General features: G+C 52.8%; 2 protein-coding genes across 2 annotated transcripts in view; both read left to right on the plus strand.

The window, feature by feature from the left end:
• Positions 1–1,003: 1,003 nt before the first annotated feature.
• On the plus strand, positions 1,004–12,077 carry OAF (out at first homolog). The gene is made up of 4 exons (XM_054223224.1): positions 1,004–1,240; positions 9,036–9,170; positions 9,736–9,916; positions 10,435–12,077. Exons 1-4 carry the CDS (start codon positions 1,004–1,006, stop codon positions 10,707–10,709), a joined length of 828 nt encoding a protein of 275 aa, XP_054079199.1. The 3' UTR covers positions 10,710–12,077.
• Positions 12,078–17,279: 5,202 nt separating this feature from the next.
• The window catches only part of POU2F3 (POU class 2 homeobox 3), a 41,853-nt gene continuing 32,421 nt past the window's right edge, over positions 17,280–26,711 (plus strand). The window contains exons 1-3 of the mRNA XM_054223083.1: positions 17,280–17,565; positions 21,942–21,995; positions 22,686–22,754. Of these exons, the coding sequence (XP_054079058.1) occupies positions 17,280–17,565; positions 21,942–21,995; positions 22,686–22,754 (409 nt within the window). The remainder of the gene's footprint in view (positions 17,566–21,941; positions 21,996–22,685; positions 22,755–26,711) is intronic.

The following is a 26,711-nucleotide window of genomic DNA, read 5'->3' on the forward strand; positions in this document are numbered from 1 at the left end:
GTGACCTTTGTGTTTGCAGAGAGACCTTTTGAAATCAAAGGGGCCCTTCATGAGCATCTGCCCATCTGGAAGTGATTGCAGAACTGGGTGGGTGAAGGGCAGATCGGGAGCTTTTTGACTGTGAACTGCTGAGTCTGAAGTGACCCTGGTCCACATGCCTGTGAAAGAAAATCTCAAGTGGCCTGCGTTACATCCTCAGGGGCAGGAATCCACCCGGCGTGCCTCACAACAGACCTGTACCAATGCGCTGTGAGAGCAGCCGGAGCAGTCATGTAAATGTTTGGTTCACAGCAACTGCGTGTTTAGAGGTATTTGTGCAGGCAGGAGAGCTGGGCTTTGTTCTTAGCGCTGCCCTCCGTTCTCCTTTCCGACTGCAGTTTGTAGATAGTGGCATATCCCAAGGAGAAGGGTGGGGGGGGAAACCCAACCAAACTAAAAGCAAACCCACACACAAAAAAAGTCCAAAGTCACACAGAGCAAGTGCTTCGGGAGAGCCCTAAAGCTGGCTGGGGGAAGATGTCTCTCCATTCTGAGGCCGGGCTGGACGGGGCTTGGAGCAACCTGGTCTAGCGGGAGGTGTCCCTGCCACGGCAGGGGGCTCGGAACGAGGTGGCCTTTAAGGTCCCTTCCAACCCGAACCGTTCTGCGATCGTCCCGCCACCCGGCTGCCCCCAGGGAGCGGGGACGCCGCTTAGGACGGAGCTCGCTGCTGCGGCCCTGGGGGGCGGCTGCCCTGCCTCCCCTCCCGCGGCGCGGCCGCGCTGGCCCTTTAACGGCGGGGCGGTGCGCCGCTCGGCGGGGCCGGTCCCTGGGCCGGGGGAAGGAAGTGACGGGCGGGGGGGCGAGGGAAGAGCCCGCCGAGGGCTTGAATGAAACGGGCGAGCGGGCGGCGCGCCGAGCTAGCCCAGCGGGGCCGCGGCGGGCCGCCTCCCCAGGCCGCCGCTCGGCGCTGCTGCCGCCGCCCCATGCCCGCCCGGCGCTGAGCCCGGCGGGGCGCGGGGGGATGCGCGGCCCCCGGCGCCGGCTGCCGGCGCTGCCCGCCCTGCTCTGGCTGGCGCTCGCCCCGCTGCCCGGCGCGCCCGGCCCGGCGGCGAGGGCCGAGCTGCGGGTGCGGGTGCGGCTGCCCGGCGGGCAGGTGACGGAGGAGAGCCTGCAGGCCGACAGCGGCTCCGACTGCATCAGCCTGGAGCTGCGCACGGCCGACGGCGCCCTCGTCACCCTCACGGCCGACTTCAGACAGGTAGGGCTCCGGGCTCCCGGCCGGACCGGCGCCGCGGGGTCCCGGCGTGCGGGGTGCCGCGGGGATGCTCGGCTCGCCCCGGGGTCCCGGCGTGCGGGGTGCCGCGGGGATGCTCGGCTCGCCCCGGGGTCCCGGCGTGCGGGGTGCCGCAGGGATGGAGCGCGCTGTCCTCTCCCCTCCCGTGGTGCCCCGGCTCCGGGGAAGGGCAGCGGTGGGATAACCCGCGGTTCCCGCGGTGATTCCCGGCGGAGATGGAGGAGATCGAGGACATAAACCATGGTCCCAGCATGGGAATTCCAGCCCTTTGCACCTCGCGGGTCAGCAGATGGGCTTAGCGGGAGGAGCAGGTCAGGGCTCGGGCATGTGTGTTTTGTGGGCTGGGTGCTGGTGACATTGGCACAGAAGGTCCTCCCGGACCTGGGACCGACTTGGAGCCTGGGAAAACCCTGCCTGAGGGTCCAGAACTGTCTCTGAGGAGTGGAGGGTCCTCTCGCATGTGTGGGGGAGAAGTCAATCCTCTCGCAAGCAGTGTCGAGGTCTTTGTTTGCAGGCTCTGCGGAGCAATTCCCACACCTATAGCTCCAGGCCATTTAGGCAGGCTGCTGTCCCCAGGGGTGTTACACCTCTAACCTGGGCTGCCTCTGTGATGAAAATAGGCGGTGAAGATCCTAGTGGGATGGGTGGCAAAGCCTTCTCCGCACCCGGTTGACGTTAGCAGCCACGTTTGTCTTTGCTGAGGTGCGAGTAGCATAGTTTTGCATGGCAGGCTCGTTAGCAACTGGGCATGGAGCAGGGCCAGGCAGGAGAGCCTGTGTGTGGTGGGGAGAGCTCAGGTTCTTGACCGCTGGATGGGGGTGTTCATGCTCTGCTGTATCTCTAGGGCATCTCTCCCCATGATGCACGTGGGGTACAGTCAGTTCCTTAGGTGGACTCCTGCAGTCTTTGGGAGCACACATGTCAGTTTGTGGTGTGGGAAGTGTCTGACGGTGGGACTGACAGCAGCTCTTCTGCAAGGCGAGTATTTAATCCCAGCCCAGCGTGTGAGAGGTGGCCTCTCTGCAGGGAGGTGGTACTTGCTGAGCTGAAGCCCAAGACACCACATTTCTCAGTGGGAGATGGTAGCTTCTGGGCCAGCATGGCATTCTTCAGAGCATGCCAAGCCTGGCTGGATGCAGCAAAATTTCTATCGCACAGGGAAGAGCTGTGTGCTGCCATGTGGGTGGCACGGCAGCGTTACCTTGTTCCAACCCTCCGTTCAGACTGTTTGCTCGGGTGGACTTTGGTTTGCGGCAGTAAGAAGCTCAAATCCACGAGATAGGAAGGTGGTGTGTCCCAACCTGTTGTGAACCTTGGAGCCTTCTGCCAGGGATTGTTCTGGTTTCAGTTGAGCTGCTTCTGGGGACAGCTTCTCTGAAGGTATCTTGACTTCAGTATGTTAAACCCTTAGCTCCATGCATCCCCTCAGCTCCTGCTGGAAATACACGGGAGATGATCCCTGGAAGGCTTTGCAAGCATCAGACTTGCAGAAGTCCGTTCCTAATCTTCAGTTTTAGAACAGTTGGGTACTGGCTCTCTGTTTTATGACTTTGATGGAAAATAGCTGAAAAAAGCCAGAAAGACATTAAGGACGGAGGAGATGAATTTGCAGTGCAGTGAGTAATGATGTGAGCAGGCAGCTGCCTGGCCAGGCTTCCCCTTCTGACCTGTTGTCCTGGCTGCGTGCAGGCATTTTCCTGTTCTGCTCTGGTGCTCATCTCCCTAACATTACACAACTTCTCCCCTCTAGAGAGACGGTCTTGAGGCTCTTAGCCTTGGTGAAAGCAGCTGGGGTTGTTGATCTGGCTTTCCCAAGCTAGATTGCATGGTCATGCTGTGGCCAGGATGCTGGGGTTTTGCACAAATGATTTTTCCACTTCTCTGGCTTAAACTGCAGGGGGTTAGTCCAAAAGCAGATATTTTTCTTTATTATTATTATTTTTTCTTTGCTGACAAGGAGTTGCTGCTAGACCAGGGGCTGGAGAAGAAAGGAATTATAATGAGATCAGGGTTTGTTTCTCTGCTCTGACAGTGGTAGAAGCTGGGTAGGACTTGAGCAGTGGTTGGTCTTCCACAGAGGTGGAATTTTCATTTCTCTTCCACCCCTGCCTCCCTTCCAGAGCTGAACCTGAAGGACTCATGTCCTCAGAGTACACCAGGTTTTATTTCTCATTCTCCAGTCTAGCACAGACTGGTCAGTGGGAGTCCAAACTGGGACTCGATGGTTTTTGGGTAGTGCAGTAGCGAAGACCATTTCATTTCTTGCAGTTTGAAAGAATGTGATGAAAACACTTCTTTTCCTGTGTAGTACTGTCAGGCGTAAAATGTATTGCAAAAAGAGGGAGGGGAACAGCAACCCTGAATGTTATGTCTAATTTGAATAGTGTGATCTTGCCAGTTGTTAAACAGTGGCCTGAGAACAAAGTGGGTGGTTTTATTCCAAGGTCAGCACAAAGATACAGAGAAGTTCTTTTTCCTTTTGATTGCTGGAAAAGATGTGTTGGAAACACAAGGGAGAAAGTATGGGTAATGGTATTTTAACGCTTGCACCGCTAGTCCTTTCAGTTTTCTTGTTAATAAAGCTGATGTTACATGGTAGTCTGGGGTGGTGCTTTGAGAATTTCCTTATGCCAGGGGTCTGTCGTGTTAGGTGCTAAATGGCCAGGTGATATAGGAGAGCATCTGTCCAAAGATGTTATCTGAGTAATTTGGAATCTCTTCTCTGTAGAGATACCAAAAATATAAAAGGATCATTCAGCACACTCTGGGAGGGCAGGAGGACTGGGCTTATTAAAACATGGTGGTGTTTGTTACCCTGACTGTAGTGAGGTGCCTAAAAATGCTCTCTCTTGAGTGGATCACTCAGTGCGGGTAGATGGCAGCTGCACGTCACACAAAGGCAGCGCGATGCTGAGCTGGAGGGCTGAACTCCTGCCTTATGCCAGAGCTGCCCTTCTCTCGCTCCACGGCTTTGGGGAAGTCACTTGTTAGGTAGGATCCAGTTTCAAAAGTGGCCTCTGACAGTTACTTTTAGGCATCCCTCAGGTGGTGGGTGATGAGCATGAGGATGTTTTTCCAAACATCTTGGATCATTGTGGGGATTTCTGGCTGCTCAGTGCTTCTGAGAATTGGGGTCAAACCTCATTGCTTCTGAAAATGTGCTTTTTTGCCCCTCTCACAGCACATCCTTGGTTCACCTTTGTAGATACCTGAGTATAAGAGGCAGTGCACCAAAGTGTCTTCATTCTAGCCATTTCCAGTAGGAGAGGGGTTAAAAACCATACTCCCCAGCCAGGGTAACTCAGCTGGCTGGACCCCCAGTGTGGATGCAATAACGTGTTCTCTGGGTTCTACAAGCACAACGACTTTCTGGCCAGCTCTAGCTCTTCCCCCAGGGGAGTGCAGGCAGGGACCTGAGCACAGCACAGGCTGCTGACAGCGTAAGGAACTGGGCTCAGGAGTGACGGTATTGCCCAGTGCCCCGAGCAGTGTGTCCCCGCTGCATGTACCCCCCACTCTGAACAGGCATGCGACAGCAAAGACAAAAGTGGGTCCCACAGCAGCACTGATGTCCTTGGGGAAGAAAAATTTGGCAGGAAAGCCAAATGGGTTGCGGGGAGGAAGGCATTGAAATAATTTATTTCCCTGGGAACTGGTTTGCTCCACTCAACGTGAAGTCGAGATGTTGGGCTCAGATCTAGACCACACAGGCTTCTAAGTCTCTACTGGATAAGCCCTAGAAATGGAGGTCGAATTGTTCTCGCACCCCAGATGACAGTCCCTGGAGGAGCTGGCTGAGAACAGTGCAAGGAGGGAAGAAGTTTGATGATTTCCCTGCTCCTCCTTGCAGGCTAGTTCTTTGCTGGAGCTCCCTTCAGTAGGTGCAGGCAACCTGGGCTGTGGGGAGCTTAGTGCGCTGATTTCCTTTCTGCATTTAGGAAAGAGGAGCCGCTTTCCCCTTGCTGTGAAAGCCAAGGCTGCGGTTACCTCCAGTGCCATGGTTCAAGCACAGCTGCGGAACTGGTTGTTCTCTGTTACACCGAGCGTTTGTCGTCCAAGCCTAAACAATAGCTGTAACTGTACGCGCCACACGAGCGCGGGGCAGGGCCAGGGATTCTGGCCGCCCCCATGATGAGTTCATCTGGAGAGTCCCCACATTGCAAAGGCAATGTTCTGCTGGGACTTGTTGCCTGCTGGGAAATTTTGCAGAAACCCTGAATTAAAGGTGCTGTTTGTTGCCTTGGCCGGGTACCCACCTTGGCACTGATTCACCCCCTGCTGCTGGTGGGAAGGAGGTGAAGTGGCCAGGGAGGGAAAGGCTTTCTCTGAGTAGGAAAAAACTTCAGTGGCTCTTTCTGCGTGAGAAGCATGACACATTTTTGATGTGACAAGCTTCGGTTCATGCTCCGCTTGAGGTTACATAGCAGGGAAGCTGGGCAGAGGCAGGCGAGGTTTTGAGATAGAGAGGTGAAGCAGGGCTGGGGAAAAGAGGAGGCTGACTTTTTGGTAAGGAGAGAGTGGTCACTGCAGGGTACGTGTCTCCCAGAAAACAGGCCAGCATGCAGTACAGTTTTAGCCTTGCTCTGAAATCCACAGTAAGGGTCGCTTTGGGTTTGCTTGGAGCCAGGGGGAGGTGGGATTTCTCTCAGTGCCAGCAAACCTGGACTATTCCCATCTTTCCCAGTGCACCTCCCTTGGTATCAGCAAATGTGCTGAAAGTCCCTGACACCAGAGCGGCCACTGAAGAGTGCCTAACACCTAGAGTTCAGGGAGCACCAGAGCCCTTTTCATGGCTTCCTTTAGATGCAACTGGAGAGAGGGAGGGAGAGGGACGTGGGCCAGAAGCACTGGGTATGCAGGGAGGAGGAGAAGAAATGACCTGCTCTCTGGGGAACCCAAGCCCAGCATGCCGGGGGGGTTGCAGGCGTTGAGGGTGGCAACTGGGGGCAGTTCTGGCAGGCAGCAGCGTCAGCAGGGCTGGTGGAACGGCTGGCTTAGATAAAGATCTGGCTTTGCTGTTTAATGTACTGGCCCAGGCAGCCAGGCGCGGAACCTCTCTGATTCAGCGGGAAGGGGCTGTGGCAGGCAGGTGGGGAGCAGAGGGCTGGCTGTGTGCCCGAGGGGAGGAGCAGGGAGACATGAGGGAGATCGGCCATGCCTTTCTGAGAAAGGAGAATCTGGGGGTGAAGGAAGTGATGGGTTGTGCAGTGGGACACCGCCCCATTGGTCTTTACTGTCTTCCCACTTGCTCTTTTCTCCTGCAGCCGTATCTCCCCCACTGCAAGACCATCTTTCTGCACCTTTCTCTTTCTTTCCCTCCTTCTATCCCCTGCCAACAAGCTCTTTCCATGGTAATTTTTGCAGGGATCTTTATCAGAGATTACCTGGACTCATCGACCTATGAATCAGTAAACATACAGAGATAGGCAAATAAGTATTTAGATTATCTGAGCACCAGCCCTAGGTCACTCGCTGGCTGGTAAGATGGAGCAAGGCTGGAGCTGGAGGCAGTACAGTAAGGTGCTTTGAGGGCAATACAGCAGCGGCCGGTGCCCCTGTGCACTCCCAGCCTGCTCCTGGTGTCTGCCTTGGGTTGGAGGGGGGAGTAGATGCTTGTCTTGATGCCTGGGAGCTGTTCATTTGCTCCACTGGTCCTTCCTCTCCTGTGTGCGTGGAACTCAAAAACCCTTAAATACGTAAAAGCCGTGTCCGAATTCATCACTGAACAGGGTGACTGAATCCAGGAACCCTTCGTATACTGTGGAAGTGGCGCCTTGGGACCTGAGCCCGCTTGGGAGGGAGCTTCTCTCTGCCTGGACTCTGCGGGGGCAGCTGGACTCTGGACTTGGGAGGCAGAGCGAGGGACCGGCAGCTCTGTGGGATCGGTTGGGAGCTCTGGACCGTTCGCTAGGAGCAGTGAGAGCTGTGCATCTCTTGTACGCATCAGCCGTGAGGAGGAAAGAGATTTAGGTGTCTGAAGGCTAATTCTTAAATAGGCAGATCAGAAGCATTAATCAGTTGCTCAGCATGTTCTCATTTTACAAAAATTGCCTCCAACCTGAGAAGTACTGCAGTGTTTGTAGTTTCCTGCCTGTAGAGGTTTTGTGCAAAATATGGCTATCCCCGTTTGCTTTTTCCAGAGTGAATGCTGATTGTTCAAAGTGAATTGAAATTAAATCTGCAGTTGAGGATGCCCGGGTCAGCTACTAGTTTTAGTCTACTCATCCTTGGGACTTGCACGGTATGGGACCTCACAGCAGAAGAGCACAGCTGGACTAAATGGCGATGGGAATGTGGATCACTCCAGTGGAGCCAACGTCTCAGTGGGAATTCTCCCCATTAAAACTGTCAAAAAATAATAATTCCATAGTGATTTCACAAGAATTTTTGGTATCTCTTTCTTCCAAAACCTCCTTTGTGTCCTGCTCTTGCGCTGAGTTTTCAGTCAACAAATGCACCCAGCAAAATCCTTTCTCCTGTCCTGGGGAGGGAAATGCATCCCAGATTGCAGCTGTTCTTTCAGATGTCCAGATGTGCACTGGATTGCATATCCTTTTCTCTTCTGGACATGGAAGAGAAGGCAGGGAATAAATAGCGGGCTGTATGAGCTAGTCGGCAGAAAAACTCAGTGCAGGCACTGCTTAGAGCTTGTAGAAAAGAGAAAGGCTCCCTTCTTCTCGGGGCAGAAAGAGGTTTGGAAGAAGCCGAGCTTATGAGCCATACAACAGGAATAGCTCAGGAGGAGAGAGATGATCTTAGCAGCTTGGCATAGCTTCTGTTTGCTGGTCCCTAGCCACCAATATCCGTCCAGTTCTCTGTGGAGGACATTAAGAGCGATGGCTGTGGGTGGGTGCCAAAAGGCAATAATTGTTCTTTATACTGAGAAGGAGGCACCGTTACGATCCATCTGCTTAGCCCTTGTAGTAGTATGGTCTGACACCAAGACAGGGGATGGAGGATTCCCACGGAGTCTACAAAAGCCCCTGAAGCTAGAAGCCAGATGAGTTGATACCTGCACAGAAATCAGTGTTACCAGAACAGGATATAGGGAGGTTTTGCTATTGAACAAGGTGTTCTGTGCATCTACCTGACGGTAACTATGACTGGTTTCCAAGCTGGTTTTGGAGATGGACTACAATCCATGTCAGAAGCTGTCTATATAAAATGCCAAAATTACTGACCCTGGCAGAAAAGGTCAGCTGCAGTTGATCGTAATGGTTTCCTTCTGGCTTTAACAATTTGACTTCCATTTCTGTTCCACACGCTGTTGGGTTCAGAAGTGAATAATTTGTTCTCCAGGATACCAGTTGCTCAGAAGCAAGTGAGGGAAGGCAGCAGAAGAAATTTGGGACTGCTTGCCCTAAGTAATGCATGGAGATAATGGCTATGTGGTATTTGTTTAACAAAACAAAACGAGACTCTGTGGAGGCTTGCCTCCCTTCTTGGTAAAGGACAGAACCCCCCAGCTGTTGTTTGAGGAAGCCATGGACGTGGGATGTGACCTGGCAGCAATTTGTCCTTGCCACAGTGGGATTGCGAAAAACCTTAGTTCTTTACAGACACCGGTTATTATGCTGCAGGCCGTTGGGTGGGATTGAACCTGGGACTACACCCCTGTGCTCAGGGAGCAGAAGTATGAGACCTTTGACTCTGTTCTTTTGGCTGGAGCCTTTCTCTTTGACCCTGACTGACTTCTCGGTTCACCCCACTGATGCCAAAGAGCTGTGACTCTCACTCCTTTTATTTCTCTCTTTATCAGGAGGTGAAGATCTTCCGTGCCTTAATCCTAGGGGAACTGGAGAGGGGCCAGAGCCAGTTCCAAGCACTCTGCTTTGTTACACGGCTTCACCGCAACGAGATCATCCCCAGCGAGTCTATGGCAAAGCTGCGGCAGGTGAGAGGCACCCTGCAGCTGGCTTCAGTGCCAGCTCCATCCTCCAGGTCATCCAGGCTTTCTTAGAGCCGTCCTGCCTGGGTACCCTTCCCGGGCAGCTGCCCAATGGCTCAGCTATTAGATCCATCTTTGACCACCCCTCCTGCTTGAGGGACTTGGTATTAAACTAAGTTCATCAATAGTATTGATCCTGATCTACTAATAAACTAGAAGGAGGCATGATTTAGTTCAGCCTATTCTGTATGAAAGGGTAAGTGGATGGCTAGAGCAATCACCATGAAAACCCTTGGCCCACATTGCTCAATGAACCAACTACTGATTTGGGACCACTCATCACGACAAAGCATTGAGAAACAATCCCAGGCAAATCAGAGCAATGACAAACTATCATCAGTTTCAGCAGCACCGAGTTTATTAAGTGCATTCCATCCAGATAGGATGCAGGTGCATTTACAGAGGAACATCCATTTACACATTGTCTTATGTTGGTGTGAAATTCGGATGTACTGTAAAGAATAATTTGTTGCAACCAGGATTGAAGTTTTCATTGTTTCATCCTCTGCAGAAAAATCCCAGGACAGTGCGGCAGGCTGAGGAAGTACGGGGCCTGGAGCATCTCAGCATGGATGTAGCTGTCAACTTCAGCAAGGGGGCCCAGCTCAGCTCTCACATCCACAATGTCTGTGCAGAGGCCAAAGAAGCAATTTACACCCGAGAAGAAGATGTCAAATTTTGGCTGGAAAAAGGTAAGTTTCCTTCAGTTTCAATGGAACTGTTCTGTCAGCAAGTTGGCACTCTGCTGTGAATCTCTCCTGCCAGGTTTCTGGTGATCGGCACAGATCACTTTGGCTTCTCTTTCTCTGTCTTTACAGTGGATAAGGCATCTGTATAATTTTCTCGCACGTCACATTGCGCTAGTCTTATTTCTTAGCATACGTGACTTCTTTAGGTGGTGCTCTCCTAGTGAACCTAATTAAGCAGGTATTTTCAGGGCAACTTTTCACCTGGTCCATCACCCGAAAAAAATATGTTGCTTACACATTCTGTCTCTCTTTCAGCTGATTTTCCTTACGGCCCTTTCTTCTCCCATGGTTCCTATTCAGACTCGTGTCCAAACAGCCCTGCAAGCGCACTCTGTCTAAGCTCATTCTCCTCGGCTGTCCTGGAGCCTGCGCACAAAGAGCAGCACTTGCTTTGGTGGCTCTCTCCTTGGCCTTGCCTTTCAGCAGTGCCCTGAGCAGTGTCTCTCTGCTTTCTCCCGCAGGGGTGGATGGCTCCATGTTTGAGGTCCTGCCGCAGACATCCGACCTCCCTGACCTGCAGCGTTGCAAGCTGTGTGCGGACCGCTGGAAACCCTGCATTTGCAGCTACTCACTGAGCATCGAGTGGTACCCATGCATGCTGAAGTACTGCAAGAGTCGCGATGCTGGGGGCAAGGTTTCTTCTTACAAATGTGGCATCCGCAGCTGCCAGAAGGGCTACACCTTTGATTACTACGTGCCGCAGAAGCAGCTATGTCTCTGGGACGAGGAGACCTAGCAGAGCCAGGCCAGACCTTTTCAAGGGGCAGCTCATCTGTCTCCTGCCACCATTTATGACGCTAAGGGCCTCCTGGAGCTGGCTGCTCCAAAGAAGGAATATGGTTCACAGCGGTGCCTTGTACCAGGAGAGCTCTCTGTGTGTGCCTTTCCTTCTGGCCCCCTGTGACTCCCTCCCCACCTCATGCCGCCTCATACTGTGATAAACGGGCTCAGCTCACCACATGTTGATGCCCTCCTGCCAGCTGCCAGGACATCTGTTTTCCTGGAAGAAGCAGGAGACGCAGGTTGCTGGGGTGAAGCACCGGGCGGGGTGTGTTTTGCCCTGCTCTGGAGTTAGCAGATGTGAAAGGGGGCACCTCTGATCAGTTATCAGCCTCAAGCATCCTGATGAGTGGTCAGGGCAGGGGGGAGAAATGGTCTTGATAACCCGGGTTGTCAAACATCTCTGCCATCGAAGAAGCCCCTTCACTAACTTCACCTCCTGGTGACATAACAGCATTTCCCAATGGGAAAACAGCTGATTTATGGGACCACATACCCCGAACAAGGAAGGTACGAAGCCTACCCAAAGCAAGAGCCTGCCTGTAGCTTTTTCTAGTGTCTGACTGGCTGTTATATCCTTCCTGTGGCTAGAAGATATAATGGGGGGATATATCCCAGCAATGACTCCTGCCCCTAAAGGGCTCATAATTAGAGCTCTAATTAATCCCTGTTTAGACTAGCAAAGGCCCAACTTTTTGTGTTGGTCCTGTGACTCTCCCAGTAAGAAAGGAACATCTAGAGACTTGTGACTACCATCATAACACTGTGGTTGCAAGGGGGGAGGATGATCCCAGGTGGGTTCGCGCTGTCATTTTGACGAAGGCAACATTCTACATCTACGTCCAGTTTTATGTCCTACTCTGCCAGCCATTCACAAGAAGCTCTTAGATAATTGTACTGCTTTGCTGTGCCTTGGTTTCCCCCATATGTAAAACAGGGACAGCACTGAAGCTGATCTTGGCCCTGGTATATACCTGGAGGGTATCAGACAAAAAGCAGTGCAGGGGCACTGCCTGGTTCCTGTGTCCTCTTCCACTCAAGTTAGAACAAGCAGGGAGGGGAGGGAGGCTGTTGGGGTCATTGTGAACCCCTGTACCTCCTGGTGAAAAGCCTTCACGATGTGCCTTTTTGCCTAAAATACAGGAATTTTTGACAAAAAAAAGAATAATTTGGTCACAATTATTTTTGTATTGATCACTTAAGGGGGGAGAAGGGAAAGGTATTTTAATATTGCAAAATGAAGTAAAACACACTTGAAATGATTTTTTAAAAAACAAATTATTTATCATTTGTAAAGTAAAATAAACTGATTTTTTTAAAGCATCTCTGGTTTAAAAGATTCTCTGTGCATTGTAATCTCTGCGTGATCCAGTTGTTTGGGTTCTTGGTTAAGAATTGTTCCTTTATGGGTAAGTCTCAAGCCTGCACCTAGGACACTGAAGACCCATGGATGGGAGGAAACATCCTGCTGTGCAGCACGACGGCAGCACTTATCAATGTGGTCCTGCATCTCAGGCGTATTGTCCCCAGCCCCTCAGTAGGGAGACAGCTTTGTCTCATCTCAAGCAACTGTGGAAGCTTCGAGCCTGAGCTCTGGTGAAGCAAAAGACTAGCAGTAGAGGCAGGTCCTGGCGTTACGCAGGCTGATGCCTGCTCTTCTCTCTGAGTGGGTGATGGTGGGATCCCATGAGGGGAAATTATGCAGATGTGGCCAGAGGCTTGTCCGGGTCCAGCAGCCTCAATAAAGTATTCTTTGTCTATTCCTCTGCAGCTACAGCTGAGGGGAGATGAGGGCGGAGGAGTTTTGGGCCAGCTCAGAGCTCTAAGCTCAGTGGCTGCTGGAGGGAGAAATGTGGAGTGCTGATTCCCCCTAGTGTGGTGAATGCAGAGATGGGACAAGGACTTCTGCAACCTCAGCCCTTCTCCATGCCAGCCACCAAGGCAACTTACCCCCTTACTGTGATTTCTGAGGAAGCTGAAATTGCTGCTTTTTCACTTACGTGGTCAGCATCTGCAGAGGTTGTGCTCCACTGCCTCGGCTCCTGCTGCAGCAGGGCACTGTGGGATTTTGTCCCTGCGTGTTGGAGTTAAATCCAGCTGTGGGGCAAGCTGGGCTGTGAGCGGAGCGGGAGAGGTTTGCAGAGCGGCTGCGTGCCTTTCTGCTGGGAGCCCTGTGTGGCCCATTTCCACTCCTGCTTCTTGTACGGGGCTGCTGGGAGGGGACAGGGGCTTGCTTTGGGAGCATTGGGTCACATCCTGGCAAGCTTGAATGCACTGATTTTGTAGTGGTGAGGCCCTGGGGTCATAGAGACATCCCAGCCCTTCCCTGGATCTTTTGGCAGCGCTGAGCTGGGGTATTCCCAGGCCACCTCAGGAAAGCAGCATGGTGCACAGCAATGCAAAACCATCGCCTCGGCTCTGTGGGGTGATGGAAGCGCCTTTTATGACCTGGACCCATGTTCAGCAGCGCAGGTCAGAGGGTCTTTTGAGCGTCTGCATGCAGCAGGGCCAGCGCCGTGCCATGGGAGCTCTGGGAGCAGCAGATAAGTAAAGGACATGGACTCTAAATAACGATGGGCACTATATGCTGAGCTCAACTCGATAGTAATTCCTGGATTTGTGCACGCCCTGGCGGAGCTGGGCTTTGAGGGGAGGCGAGCAACTGGGCCACGTCCCTTGAGTGTGCCACAACCCAAACCTCCTCTTTCCCGTAGCCAACGCCACCTGCCTGCCCTGAGGCTAGTGGGGGTAAAAGGGGTCCGAAAGGTCGGTCGGGGGGGCTCGGGAATGGCGGGGGGCACCGGCTGCTTGCCCTGTGGGCGGTGGAGCCCTGGGGCAGCCCGGGCTGGGGCTGGGGGCTGTGCCCGGGGCTGGGGGCTATTCCCGGGGCCTGGGGGCTATTCCCGGGGCTGGGGGCTATTCCCGGGGCCTGGGGGCTGTGCCGGGGCTGGGGGCTATTCCCGGGGCTGGGGGCTATTCCCGGGGCCTGGGGGCTGTGCCCGGGGCTGGGGGCTATTCCCGGGGCTGGGGGCTATTCCCGGGGCCTGGGGGCTGTGCCCGGGGCTGGGGGCTATTCCCGGGGCTGGGGGCCGTGCCCGGGGCCTGGGGGCTGTGCCCGGGGCTGGGGGCTATTCCCGGGGCTGGGGGCCGTGCCCGGGGCCTGGGGGCTGTGCCCGGGGCTGGGGGCTATTCCCGGGGCCTGGGGGCTGTGCCCGGGGCTGAGGGCTGTGCCCGGGGCTGGGGGCTATTCCCGGGGCTGGGGGCTGTACCCGGGGCTGGGGGCTATTCCCGGGGCCTGGGGGCTGTGCCCGGGGCTGGGGGCTGTACCCGGGGCTGGGGGCCGTGCCCGGGGCTGGGGGCTGTGCCCGGGGCTGGGGGCTATTCCCGGGGCTGGGGGCCGTGCCCGGGGCCTGGGGGCTATTCCCGGGGCTGGGGGCCGTGCCCGGGGCTGGGGGCTGTGCCCGGGGCTGGGGGCTATTCCCGGGGCTGGGGGCCGTGCCCGGGGCTGGGGGCTATTCCCGGGGCTGGGGGCCGTGCCCGGGGCTGGGGGCTGTGCCCGGGGCTGGGGGCTATTCCCGGGGCTGGGGGCTGTGCCCGGGGCCGGGGGCTGTGCCCGGGGCAGCCCGGCCCGGTGCAGATTTCCTGGTCTCCACAAGTGGGTGCTGGCGGAGCGCGGCTCTGCGCTGGGAGGCGAAGGGCGTTGCGGGGGTAGAGGCGGCGGCTGAGCCCCCCCCGGCCGGGGCGGGCGGCGGCGGTGCCCGGCGGCAGGGAGCGGGCGTGGATGCGGTCCATGCCCCCACAGCCCTGCAGCTCGGGCCCCGCAGGGTGTCGCCGCATCCCCAGCCTTGCTAGAATCGCACTGCATTTGCCCTTCCAAAGAAAAATCCTTCTTCTTGGTAACACCCTCGCAAAGCAGCTGTTGCAGGTGGAGACAGGAGACCTTCCTGGCAGAGAGAGAAGGCGCAGCTGGTCAGGAGCACTGGTGTAAATCCTTGCTGCTAGGAAAAAGCAGTGGGGGATTTTCTAACATCTTTCTGCAGTTCGTGCTTTCAGGGCCCGTCCGAAGGCCATACGCCATAAATCAAGTGCTATCTGCAGAGCTTATCTTCCTCCAAGAAGGAAATAAACACCAGCAGCAGGTTGAGGAACACATGCATACAGCAAGGATGAGAGCGGATAGATCGTTCATTGATGGCCATGGAGAAAAAAAAAGAGCAGTATATCTGCTGGCATCTGGGAGTGATCACCTCAGGACAGAGTTAAAGCACATCTGCCTTTGCCTGGAGAAGGTGGTCTTATTTCCCCAGCAGAAAGGAGTGGTGATGCTGGGATCCCTCCCCTATTTTTTCTGTCTCTGGGAGCAGAGGTGGTTCGAGTAGCTTAATAAGGAGGGTGTATTCTCTCTTGCCTGCATAGCATATCACTGAAGCTCCTACAGCCCTTTGGGGAGAAAAGCACTGAAATACTTGATTTTTTTCCTCGTGTTCCACTGACCACAAAATAATAGTCAGAAAAAACAGATCCCACCAGCTGCAGAGCAGGACTGGTAGCTGGAGGATTCCCGGTTGTATTTGGCAGCGTCTGCAGGGCCAGGAGAGGGCACTGCGGCCCTGCCCGCGGCCGGGACAACATCCCCAGCCGGAGGATGCCCGCAATCCCGGCCGGCTGGAGGTGCCACCGCGGAGGACTTGCCTCCCTGGGGCTCCGGGACAGGCTGCTCAGCTCTGGAGCAAGGGGCAAGCACAGGAATAAGAGAGAAAAGAGCAGTGACAAGTGAATCTGCCAGTTGGTATACAAAAGGTGCTCTGATGTGGGGGGAAGGAGAGCTCTCGCGGTCCCCAGCCTTCCCAGGGCCTTTCTCCTGTGCCCCAGAGGCCCTTCAAGCTGGCTGGGAGCCACCAGCAAATCCATGTTTGACGCAGCAAAGACACCTGATCGCGTCAGTCTTCAAGATGGGGAAAACCCAGAGGTGGGGGTCATGCCGAAAACACTAGAAAACAGACCAGCAGCTGCCCAGGAACGCCCCGAGGATCAGGGCCTGAATGGCTGGGGCTCCGCCACAGGCTCAGGATCGGTGGCAGGAGTCCAGCCCCTCCAGCAGCTCGAAACAAGCTGCCTGCGCAAACCACCCCGTGTCACCTTTCTGCTTCCTGGAGCAGTGCTAAACGCAGCCCACAGAAATCTCCCGTTGTGCCCTGTCCTGCAAACGCTGGTCTGACCCAGGAACTTCCCTCCAGCCTGCTTTCCCCCTTCCAGCTCTCCCCCCACTTTCCTCCTCTTTTTCCTTGTTAGAGTTTCGTTTAACACATCCGCCCTTTCCTCCCAGCGTGTTGCCCTCTCCTGAGGATGTCCTCTCTGGCCATGCACGCCGAGGGCAGGCACTCCAGCCCCATAACATTGGACTGGGTTGGAGGTGAGGCTTGGAGAGCCTGCCTGCCCGCCCACCCATCTCTTCAGAGAAACCTGTCTTTCCAGGGAGGGAGAGCAGTATGTGGGAAAGCTGAGAGTCCTGGAACGTGAATTAGCCGGGGAGAGATGAATGTGTGATAGCTTGTACCTGGCAGCTACCAATGGAGTGTGTTAACGCTTTCAGGAGGGGGTTGAGCAGTGCTGGAGCTCAGGCGTTTAAGGCAGGCGTCCCGCTACCCCGGGACATGGTGGGGGTCATCAAGGTAGCGCATGGTGGGGACAGGGAGCAAACGCAGCACCTGGGTCTGTCAGGGTGACTGTTGGTGCCCATCACAGCACAGAGCGTAGGCTGAGGATCTGGCCTCTGGCAGCTTCCTACCAAAGAAGCCAACATTAGGGGATTTTTTTCCCCTGGCTTCCCTGGAAGTCAGTTAAATACTGCAGCTTTGAACAACATGGAGGAGGAGGAGGAGGAAGAGGCTGTCTGCACTTCTCTCCTCTTCTTGGGGGACTGACGTACCACACAGAGCACGAGTCAGGAAAGAGGAGTCTCCATGTGCTGATCCTTGCCCTGCCCCACGTCTTTAGCCGAGTCAGGTTACCTTTCTGCTCTTAACTTTCCTTTTTGTGCTGGTTGTTTCATATGGCATCATCCAGGTTCAGCCCAGACGTGGGGGATGCGCAGACTCAACTGCCCAGGCTGCTCTCACAGCTCACTCGGAGCAGACCCCGGGGTTTATCAGAATGGCCAGGGATGAAGTGAAGGGGCTGCTTACTGGAGGGGCTGTTCCCACAGCTTGGACACCTTCCCTTCTGGGTGCTGGCGGCTGCTGCCCAGCCTGCCTTGATGCCTTGGCCTCTCTTACCCATGCATGACACGGGGCAGAGCCCAAAGCCTACCCACGAGGGGACAACTCGGACATGGGGCTGCCAGCACAGCCCCCACAAAGCCCCCTGCTCGCAGCCTGGCAGGCAGGTGCTGTGGGGTGTATCTGCGCAGCCGGGGGCGGGCAAACCGCCTTCCTTCCTCCCTCCTTCCCACCCCACCCCACGCCCTGGTAGCGCTGCAGGGACTCATCCATTCCCGAGTTACTAATATGCAAATGGAGGCTTTTGCATGGGCTGGGCGCCAGGCTGCTGGGTGTCAGGGCACCCGAGGGAGCCGGAGGTGGGGCGAGGCGTGGCGCGGCGCCGCATGCTCACCTGGCCCTGCATGGCAACAGGCAATGGAGCTCTAGGTCCCTTCGGGAGCGGACCCACGCCCGGTTTGAGAGGCAGCGGGTGGCAGAGGAGGGAGGGCAAACTGGCAGCCCCTGGCAACCTGGGGCTGACGGCAGGAGGCTGGGCGCACCGCGGATTTCCCTCCACCAGCAGGATGGTGAACCTGGAGTCTGTGCATGCAGGTAAAGAGCACTTGAGGAAGGATCGGGCTGGAGCTCACCACGTAGCTGAGACCGTGGACTTGGGCAGGAAATGGGGTTGCTCTGATTCCTGTGACCTTTCCTCCCTCCTTTCCCTCCTCTTTTCTCCCGCTGGAGTTGGCTATCACAGCTAGTGCCTGGTTAAGTGCCCACATTCCTACCTGGGGATGGATGCTGCCTTCATCCTATTTTAGGGGGCTGCCAAGCCATGCCCACAATGTGGGCGCACCACTCACGCTGCCAGCCCCAACGTGGGTCGGCGAGCAGAACACAGGGGTCTCTTGGGTACCTGGAAAATGGAGGTTTGGTGCCTGACCTGTGGGTCCAGTCACTGGGATACAGCTGGGAAGAGTGTGAGGGGATAAATTCACAGAGAGATGCGGCAAAGGTGGAGGGCTGTGTGTGTGTGTGTGTGAAAGCGAGATGGGACGTGGGTTGGAAGGAGAAAAGTTAATGACAAAGAGGGAAAAGGAGGGAGAAATGAATGAGGACGGAGCTGTGGGAGGCTGGGTTGAGTGAGGAATGAATGAACAGGGACAGTCAGAAGGAGAGAGACTCCTTCCAGGGTGTCTGAACACAGAGGCACAGCTTAGGTAGTCTCGTGTCTTCTCCGAGCAGACCTCCCCTCTGCAATTAGCCGAGGAACAAGAGCAATCACTGCCAAATCCCTTGAAGCTGTGCTGAGCTCCGGCTCGCACCAACAGAGTGAATTCAGCTTCTGCCCTCAGCTCAAGCCCCTGTGCTCGAGGGGAAGGACTGCGCCCCTGGGCATGCTGGAGCTGAGGGTGACGCTGGGGTGGGAGCGGAGCCGCGGCAGCAGTGAAGGACAGATCCTGACAGCCCCTTCTGCGGCAGGGGCAGCCAGCAGGGAGCTGGGGGTATGGGAGCCAGGTGCCCTGCTAGTGACCTGTGTCCGGTGCTGTGTGCAGCAGGAGATGCTGCGTGTTGTCCCCAGGTTTGGAGGAGAGGGGGGATGCACCCATCAGTCTGTCCCAGGGTCATTCCCTTTGCATACCCATTGGCACGCTGCAGCCGAGCGGGGGTGTTTGGTGGTCCTGCTGTGCAGGGGAGACCCAGGGGTCCATCCCCGTTCTTGTAGCCCCTCAACAGGCCCTGCCTGCATGTGGGCTCATGGGCGGGCCTGCAGGGCAAGGCAGATGCTGTGGCAATGCCATCACCTAGCACAGTGTCAGCCTCCAGCAGGCCAGCAGAGATGGCCAAAGCCTCTGCTCCATGGCTGCATTGCAACATCTCCATGGCTCTGGGGTGCCAGCAGACACTCCATGGCCAGCCAGCACCCCACTGAGCAGGCAGGCTCCCTGTGCCATGAGGAGGGCGGCTGGGGAGCCCCGGCACGGCGCGGCTGGCCATGAGGAGAGGCAGCAGGAAGCGGGAGGCTCGTGGTCTTGGTTCAGCCTGTGAGCCTGACTAGTCTGAGCACCTGCGATGGGTGTGCTTGTGTGTGGTGTCTCTCGGGGACGCATCCCCCGCAGGCTCCTATCCACCCATCTGCTTTGCTTGTGGGCGACTCTTTCTTCATGAGAAGATTCCCAAAATCGATACTGTGCCCTCTGTCAAAGACAGTGGCATCACTCCCAGGGTGGATTTGGCCAGCAGCTGTGCGGAGCTGGGTGCGTGCTGAACTTCCATTCTTCCAAGTCATCCCACCCTGCCGTCTGCCGGAATGGCCTAAGGTTTAAGCAGTCTTTTTGCAGCGAGGGAGGCCAGCCTGGGCCCAACCGCTTCCACCTGCCAGAGCCCAGCGCTGGTTGGAGGCTGTTTCTGCACCCTCGTGCAAAGGCAGTTCAGCGTGTTGGGTTTTGGGGTCCCTGAGCAGCAAGGCCTTGCAGTGAGCTGCTTGCAGGGGTGTGCTCTGTTTCTTCCCCAGCCGTGCAGAGAAGACGCAGCGTGCAATGTGAGGGTGGGCTGCTCGGGCTCCGCACGCCCTCCTTCCCTGCAGCAGCGTGTTCCCTGGCGTGTACCACCGCCTTCTCCCCAGGCATTTGGATACTGCACCTTCCTGGAGCCTCCAGAGGGACTCGGGCACCTAAAGTGCAGAAAATTCAATAGGCTCCAGGTAATGGCCTGAGCCAAGCTGAGCTCCCCACCACCACCACTGGCTTTTATTTTGCCTTTTAAAGTCATCGGGCTGGTTTACCCTAGTGCCCGTGTCTGAACAACTACTAGGAATAAGGGCTTGGGAAAGCTTTATTTGCTGACACCATTTGTTTCAGCAAAAATAGAGATGCAGATATATCCCCAGAGAAGTGTCTGCACTGGTATAGTTTCTTTGGTCTGGGTGAACAAACCAGACTACCCCTACTCCAGGTATGTTTGCTAGCTGAGGTACAGCAGCACATTTTTAATATGGCCCAGGCCGCAGTGGCGGCTCCTAATAGGTCTGTGGTTAGGAGTTAGGCAGGCCGAAGCTGCATTATTTTTCCCAGAGATTTTTTTACTAGCCTGCTTATACTCTGTATATTGCCAACCTAGCAAAGCTGTACGGTGGAGCCTGCATTTCGTTGAGCTCAGTCTTACAGCCTGTTTTGTCTTGAGATATTTCATCAGGCTTGGGGGGGGGTATTCAAATCCAGATGCATCGCTCCATCCTGGTTCATAGTGGAATACTTTTGGGTGTCAATAAAAAGGTGTTGCTTTTATCTTGGCTCCACTTATGTCATATTAGAAGGTAATTCCTCTGTACATCTGCTCCTTGTTCTCAAGGACCCCTTGGAGGACGACTGGTGCTGCACTCCTGGCCATAGCTACACAAAAGCTGACCAGCCCCAAACCACTCAGATAGTAGGCTTCGACAAAAAGGGTTTTCTTTTTCTTCCTGGGTTGTGAGTTTTCCCCCCCTACAAGATAATTAAACTTTTATTCCATTTATGTAATAAAAATGTAATAAATATGTGTACATTTATGATGGGAATTTGAATCCTTGTGAAAATAAAATTTTTTGTTCTATGTACAAGAGGATCACAGGGTATCTCGTTATCTCCTGACTCCAGGAGGAAGGAATTTAACTGATGGATAGCATGTGATACGTAATCAAGCCACAGCTGCAATTCCTCCTTTCCTCCCGGCCCACCCCAGGTTTTAAATAGCAGAGGGGCTGAGGGGTCCCTCCTGCAAAAGGGAGAGAGCTTCTTGTGGTTTGCTTTTGTGCCTTCCCTTCTTCAGCTCTGTCTGACCTGCTTGGTCTCTTGCTCTGTGCTCATAAGGGGCTCTTTGGTCTTGGGGATTAGATAATTTTCACTACATGCATTCATTCACTATTCGTTGGCTCACAATGAAACCTGTGTTACTTTTTTTTGCAAGCTTGCAGACTTTCTCACTAAAGCAAGCATGAAAGTTCTGCATGGTTTAAGATTTTTTCCTTACTCTGTTTTATGAGAACTTGGCTTGTTGGTTTTTTTTTTTTTAAGATACTTTTTGGCAGCCAACAAAACTTTGTGCTTTGTAGATTGCCTAAGTTAGGGTCCCTTGGCAGTATTACAAGAAAAGAAGATGATGATAATTACTCTTCCTGCAGTAGAAATGCTTAGAAGCCCCACTAAATGTTCATGTCTTAATTGCAGAGGGTTTATTTGAAGGCGGAAAAAAAAATAAAAATCCCACAACTCCTTTCTCTCTCCTTTCCCCCCTCACTCCTTAATACAATTTAAAGAAAGGAAGTTTCTGAAATACGTGAATGTTTCTGCAGTCCGTCTCTAGTACAAAATCTTGCCATTTTTTTCTTCCTTTTTTCATTTGCTGAAGGAAGAGTTTCAAACTTTAACCTAAACAAAGCTATTTGATTTTGTCCAAAAAGTAGATAATTTTCCATTTGCACACTGGAAGTCTGAATAGGGGAAAAGAAAACCTGAACAAACAAACAAAAAGGCCTGCTGGCTTTACTGTAACAGAGGGAAATGCGTATAAAAAGCTAGAGGCTACTTCTCACCCGTTTGGAAATAATAGAAGGCATATATAGGAAAGAGGAAAAGGTTTGCATGATGCCTTTGAGAAGGCTTCCACCTGCCTTTTCTACCCCAGCAAAACCACAGCAAACACTCGCCCAGCTTCCACACTGTTGTTATTACCCAATGCAAATCGAATGATTTCTGTGGCCGGGATTGGCTGCAGGAAGCACATGCAAATCAGTTGGTTCTTTATAAAAAATTATTATTATCTTTTTTTTTCCCCAACTAGCCTGGAAAGAGTTAAAATTCCCATGCTAAAGGTAGAAGAGCATGAGGGGGTGTCCATCTGAATTTGAATAGATATTCTTCCTTTCACTGGTGTGTACTTTGCCTCTTTTAAGGAGGAGATGAGCAATCCAGTGTAAAGTTGACTATTCCCACCTTTTCTTTCAGCTGTGCCCGAAGGAGAACGTGGCCCCGGGTGTGGTGGCAGCCATCACTTCAAGGGTAAATGACAAGTTTATTGGCATTGATAAGGATGGAGGGAAATATGCAGGAGCTTGATGGCAAATTATTCTTCTTGCTCCTGGGTTGGGGATAGCGCTTGGGAGCAAGGCAGCTCCTTTGTGGTTTGCCAGGGCTGTAAGCACATGTGTGTGGGAGACAGCGGGGCAAAGAGTTTGCAAACAGGGACCAGCTGTATTGGGAGAAACAAGCCTCTTTGTACAGCACCAAGCACTGGCCCGTCTGAGCATCTCGAGGGACATGGAGAGGATGCGGGAGAGGAGGGGAAGGCTGGGAGGTGTGGTGGTGGATGGTGTCAAACTGAGCCCCACCAGCTGGTTTGGGATGCCCTCATAAAGCTCGGGGGAGAGGCCACCGAGGCTGGGAGGGCTCCCGGTGGCTAGACAACCCCTCATCCTCCGTGCGGGAGAGGAACCATGCGGAAGGTGAGAACACAGCGGCAAATTGGGGAGGGGGAAAAGGAACAAGGGGGATGCAAAGAGCAACAGGAGGGAAAGTGCATCCTCGGAGCTGATGAATATTCTAGTGACTGTATGTTGAGGAATCAGAAATTTGAAAGTCTGATGGTTTATTATAATTACACATTCATTTGTGCTGTTTAGTGGAAGCCACATGTGCCTGTTGCCTGGGACTGTGACCTGTTATTAAAATCAGTTGTGCCTCCTTTTCCAGAGATCAAGATGAGCGGTGATGCGGCAGATTCCACAGATACTCGGCATGAACCCGACCAGGTGGAGCCAGGTAAGGAGGGTCCAGGACCTGGGGGGCAAGCGAGGGAGCCTGAGGAGGGAGGGGAAAGAAAAGAAAAGGGGGGAATGGGTGCTGGAAGTTTCTGTCAGTGCTTTGCTTGACTCCTGTTGCTGCTACATTGCACTTTTCCAACCAGCCTGGGAGTTGATCAAGAATGCGCTCAGGGCTAGGATTGCATTCGTATCTTGATCAGCATGCAAGATCCTTCTGTAACAGCAGTGAATCAGTGTGTGTCTCAGTAATGTCCTCTGCGGTTTTAGCATGGAAATATGCTCGCATCTTGCCAAAGGAATAATGGCATTGAAATAGTCTTGGTCCGTTCAGTTTAGCACAAACAGCTCTTCGTTTTACACAGGGTTCGTGTCAGGAACCTAGGGATTAAGCCTTTTTTGGCTACATATATGTAGAAAAATAGGAGGGAATTCAGGAATAATCAAATCCAGCTAGGTAGTTCCAGTAAAAATTCATCACTCTTCATCTTGAAGCATGATTGAGTTTCTCATCTCCACTACTCCCACCTGACGGCTGCTCAGACTCTCACTGTTCCGTGGCTAGAAGCCTTAGTTTTCTTTTAATATGGAAAGCTGAAGAACAGGGCGATCCTTTGAAGATGATAGCGCTGGTGCTAGCACTGATTTCTGCCTGGTTAGGTACCAACTCCTGCACTGCCACAAGGTGTGATACACACCAGAAAAATCAGTTTGGTATTTTCTGGCATCACTTCTGGCTGCCACTGCCTGCAGTGGGCTTTGAATGCAAGACCTTGAGGCTGTAATTTCACAAAGGCTCAGAGTCAGATTCCTTTTTAGGCAAATAAACAGCAATAAGAAATATTTGTAGCACCTAGTAGGTACAACAAACTAAGATTATTAGACACTGTGAGGCTCATCTACAGACTTAAAAATATACACCTTTTAAAACTAAAAATGGTAGAGACAATGTAGAAGAATCACTGTTGTTTGAATAATGAAGAGCCCTAAGGTTGGGGTGGGGGTAGGTGTGACAGCAGATTAAAATTTTACATGAAATGCTTTTACTGTTTCACTTTTACTCTTGTCATTCGAGAGGACCTAGAAAAAAATGAGATCTTGGTAAGGCTGGAGCACCCTAGGCATGTTTTAATAGGACTAAAACTACCCCTTTATTTACACCATACACTGAAGACTAGAAATCCTCTGTGCTCTTAGCTATTAAACAGGGTTATTTGACATAATCTAATGTAGAGATAAAATCTGGTTCTATTCATGTCCGTGAACTCTGATTGACTTTGGTCAGGTCAGCTTCTGCTCAGGGCTTTCAGATGACCCCAAGCCGGTTTTTGGGATAAATGTTTCCAAGCTGCCTAGCAACAAACATGTCCCCAACTTCCCAAGCTCTTTCGAAAAACCCTGGTAGCTGATACAGGGCCTTAAATTGGGAACGAGAGTCTCCTGAAATGTTTCATGCATCTTGGCACACAGAGCTGATGGATAGCATAGCTGAATCAAGATTAGGGAAAGCTGTGTTATTACCAGAGTCGGTATTTGCTTTTGGCATTCGCTGTTACTAAATGTAGTGGGAGACTCTGGCTGCTGCTATTGTAGTCAAAATTGTTAAATAGGCGAGAAACTGGCACCACAGCTGATTGATTGGGTAAAATATGTTTTTCAGCTTAAGCTTCCCAGACGGCCATTAGTGTTAGCTGTAGCGCCTCTTTCTAGTGGTAATTGAGAAAAGAAAGCAGAGAAGTGAAGTCAATTTGTTTTAAAATAACAAAAATGTTTTCAGCAGCATTAGCTCTGCTCTAGGAGCCTTCAAATCAAGCAGGGAAATCAGAACAAGTAAATCTCCTTCATTTGCAAGAGAGTGACACTTCCCTGCGGACTGATACAAGGAACCTGTTTAAATTATTCTTTTTTTCTGATGCAGTCCCCGTGACTGGTTGATCTGTTCAGGATGTTCAGAGATCACATCAGACCCAGCTGTGATGAGAGACACTGCCGTGAGTCAGGAGCTTCTTGCCGGACTCCAGCAAACAGCCAGGACCCCTCCTGCAGGGTGATGGGTCCCTTGCAGGACTCCCAGAGAAGAGGGTGGCCAGGGCAGGATCGCACACTGTTGCACAGCCGTATATATTATATTCCAGGTGTGTAACCCAGCACATCAGCGCCGCTGGCAGTCACGACCAGCCAAGTCCACAGAGGGTCTGCCTCCACGCTTTACCTAAAAGCTCTACACATCTTTGTCATTTTGGGTTGAGTTTTTTTCCCCCTTTCCAACCATTCTGTTTACAAACAACAGAGCTCTTTGTACTGAACTGCCCTGGAAGTTTTTATTTTCCCTTATACACTTTGTTAGAGGAATATTTACTGCAACACCAAATAGTTTAGTGTTTTGTTTACTAGCTTCATGTGGGAAAATCTGTTTTCCAATGACTCATTAATTGAAGACCCGTTTCCTAATGAATTGGACTAATCCACCCAGCTCCCCGGGAATCTTCATACTTCCAAAGAAGAGGGCAGTTACCAAACTAACAATATCATAGCTTATAAAGAATGGAAATCCTTCTAGGTGCAGATTTACAAAGGCCTTTCATCACCAAAAGATGCAGACTGGCTCCAAGAAGAATTAAAAAAAAAAACAAAAAAACCAAAAACCAAAAAAAATACTGGAGGGAGTTGGGTGCCAAAATGCTTTTGTAAACCAAGCCCTTGATCTAAAACTGATGCCTAAAGATCTGATGGGAAGTGTCGGTAGTAGAAGCATAATCTCATCCTTTCATATCTCAGCCAGTTCTAGGCTTAGAGGGGGAAAAAGGGTAATTTGGGGCATTGTTTTGCTTTGAAAGTGTTTAAAATAATCGTGGGGCTTTTTCTTTTTTGAGAAAATTGTCAAAATTGTTCATCTTTCATAGGAGGTTAGGAAAGCTTTTTTTTTTTTCTTTTTCATCCATGCCAATTTCGTAGAAAACACTTCAAAGCTTTTAGTAAGATGTTCTCCAAAACCCTATGTTTGTTTGATTCCACTCCTTTCCACGACTACTGGTTGTAGCGAAATTTTGCTATTTTACAACAAGCCATGATTTAAAATAAAAATCTAAGGAATATCACCTACCCAGTCCTGTGAATGTTAAGCCCTCCTTTACTTTAACTCTGCCTTTTTTTATCACGCTACGTGTGCGAGGGGGAAGAGGCACGAGTTTCTCCCGTGAGGGCCATGGGTTGGCCCGCCTTCCCCCATCGCCCAGGAGACGTGTAGGTCAGCCCCAGCCCCAGCACCGGCTCATCTCTCTGGTCTGAGGGTCCTCTTTGCCCTTTCCTGCGTGATGCCAGCGTGGTTCGCCGCTGGGTGTGCGGCAGCTGCGGCTGGGTTCGCAGGCAGTCCCGCTGACTCCATGGGGGGTAATGACAAGCGTGAGTTTTATGCTTGGCTGTAAGCTCTTTTCATCTTTTTAAACTGATGAAAGCCATGCCAGCAAGTTCTGGGTTGATTTTTTTTATGGGAACTGTGGGGGCTTGGCACTGCTGAGTGTCGCCCCTGGTCTTCAAGCCGAGAGGCAGAGATCTCCCCCTTCTTGTGGTTTATCTAAGCCCTCTCTATCTGATGCAACAAAATGCTGAGGTGGGACTTGCCTCTGTCTGTCTGTTTGTTTGTGTCAGACACTTGTTCCCTGTTTATCTGCTTGATCAAAACAGGTTACACCAAGCAAAGCTACTTCCCTTTGATTTCATCTGTTGAGGCTATGGGGGGGAAGCCAAAGCTTTAACAAAAGGGCGATAGGGAAGCTCTTCAAACACAACCATCGGTAACTGAATAGCTGCAGGCACTCCGAACATCTTCCCTCCCCACCCTGTAACACGGGGAACTCGCCGGTCGGCCAGGAGCCCAGGGCGGGGTGCGCGATGGGCACCCCAGCACCCGGGGAGAGGAGCTGGGGTGTGTACGTGTGGGTGCAATATAGGACAGCCC

This window comes from Rissa tridactyla, chromosome 17 (assembly GCF_028500815.1).
Source record: "Rissa tridactyla isolate bRisTri1 chromosome 17, bRisTri1.patW.cur.20221130, whole genome shotgun sequence".
Lineage (NCBI taxonomy): Eukaryota > Metazoa > Chordata > Aves > Charadriiformes > Laridae > Rissa > Rissa tridactyla.

What these genes read in the sequence shown, in the direction of transcription:
- OAF (XM_054223224.1), top strand. Translation starts at nt 1,004, where the DNA reads ATGCGCGGCCCCCGGCGCCGGCTGCCGGCGCTGCCCGCCCTGCTCTGG. An exon ending in CTATGGCAAAGCTGCGGCAG is followed by an intron (nt 9,171 to 9,735) that starts GTGAGAGGCACC and finishes CATCCTCTGCAG; the next exon opens with AAAAATCCCAGGACAGTGCG. An exon ending in CAAATTTTGGCTGGAAAAAG is followed by an intron (nt 9,917 to 10,434) that starts GTAAGTTTCCTT and finishes TTTCTCCCGCAG; the next exon opens with GGGTGGATGGCTCCATGTTT.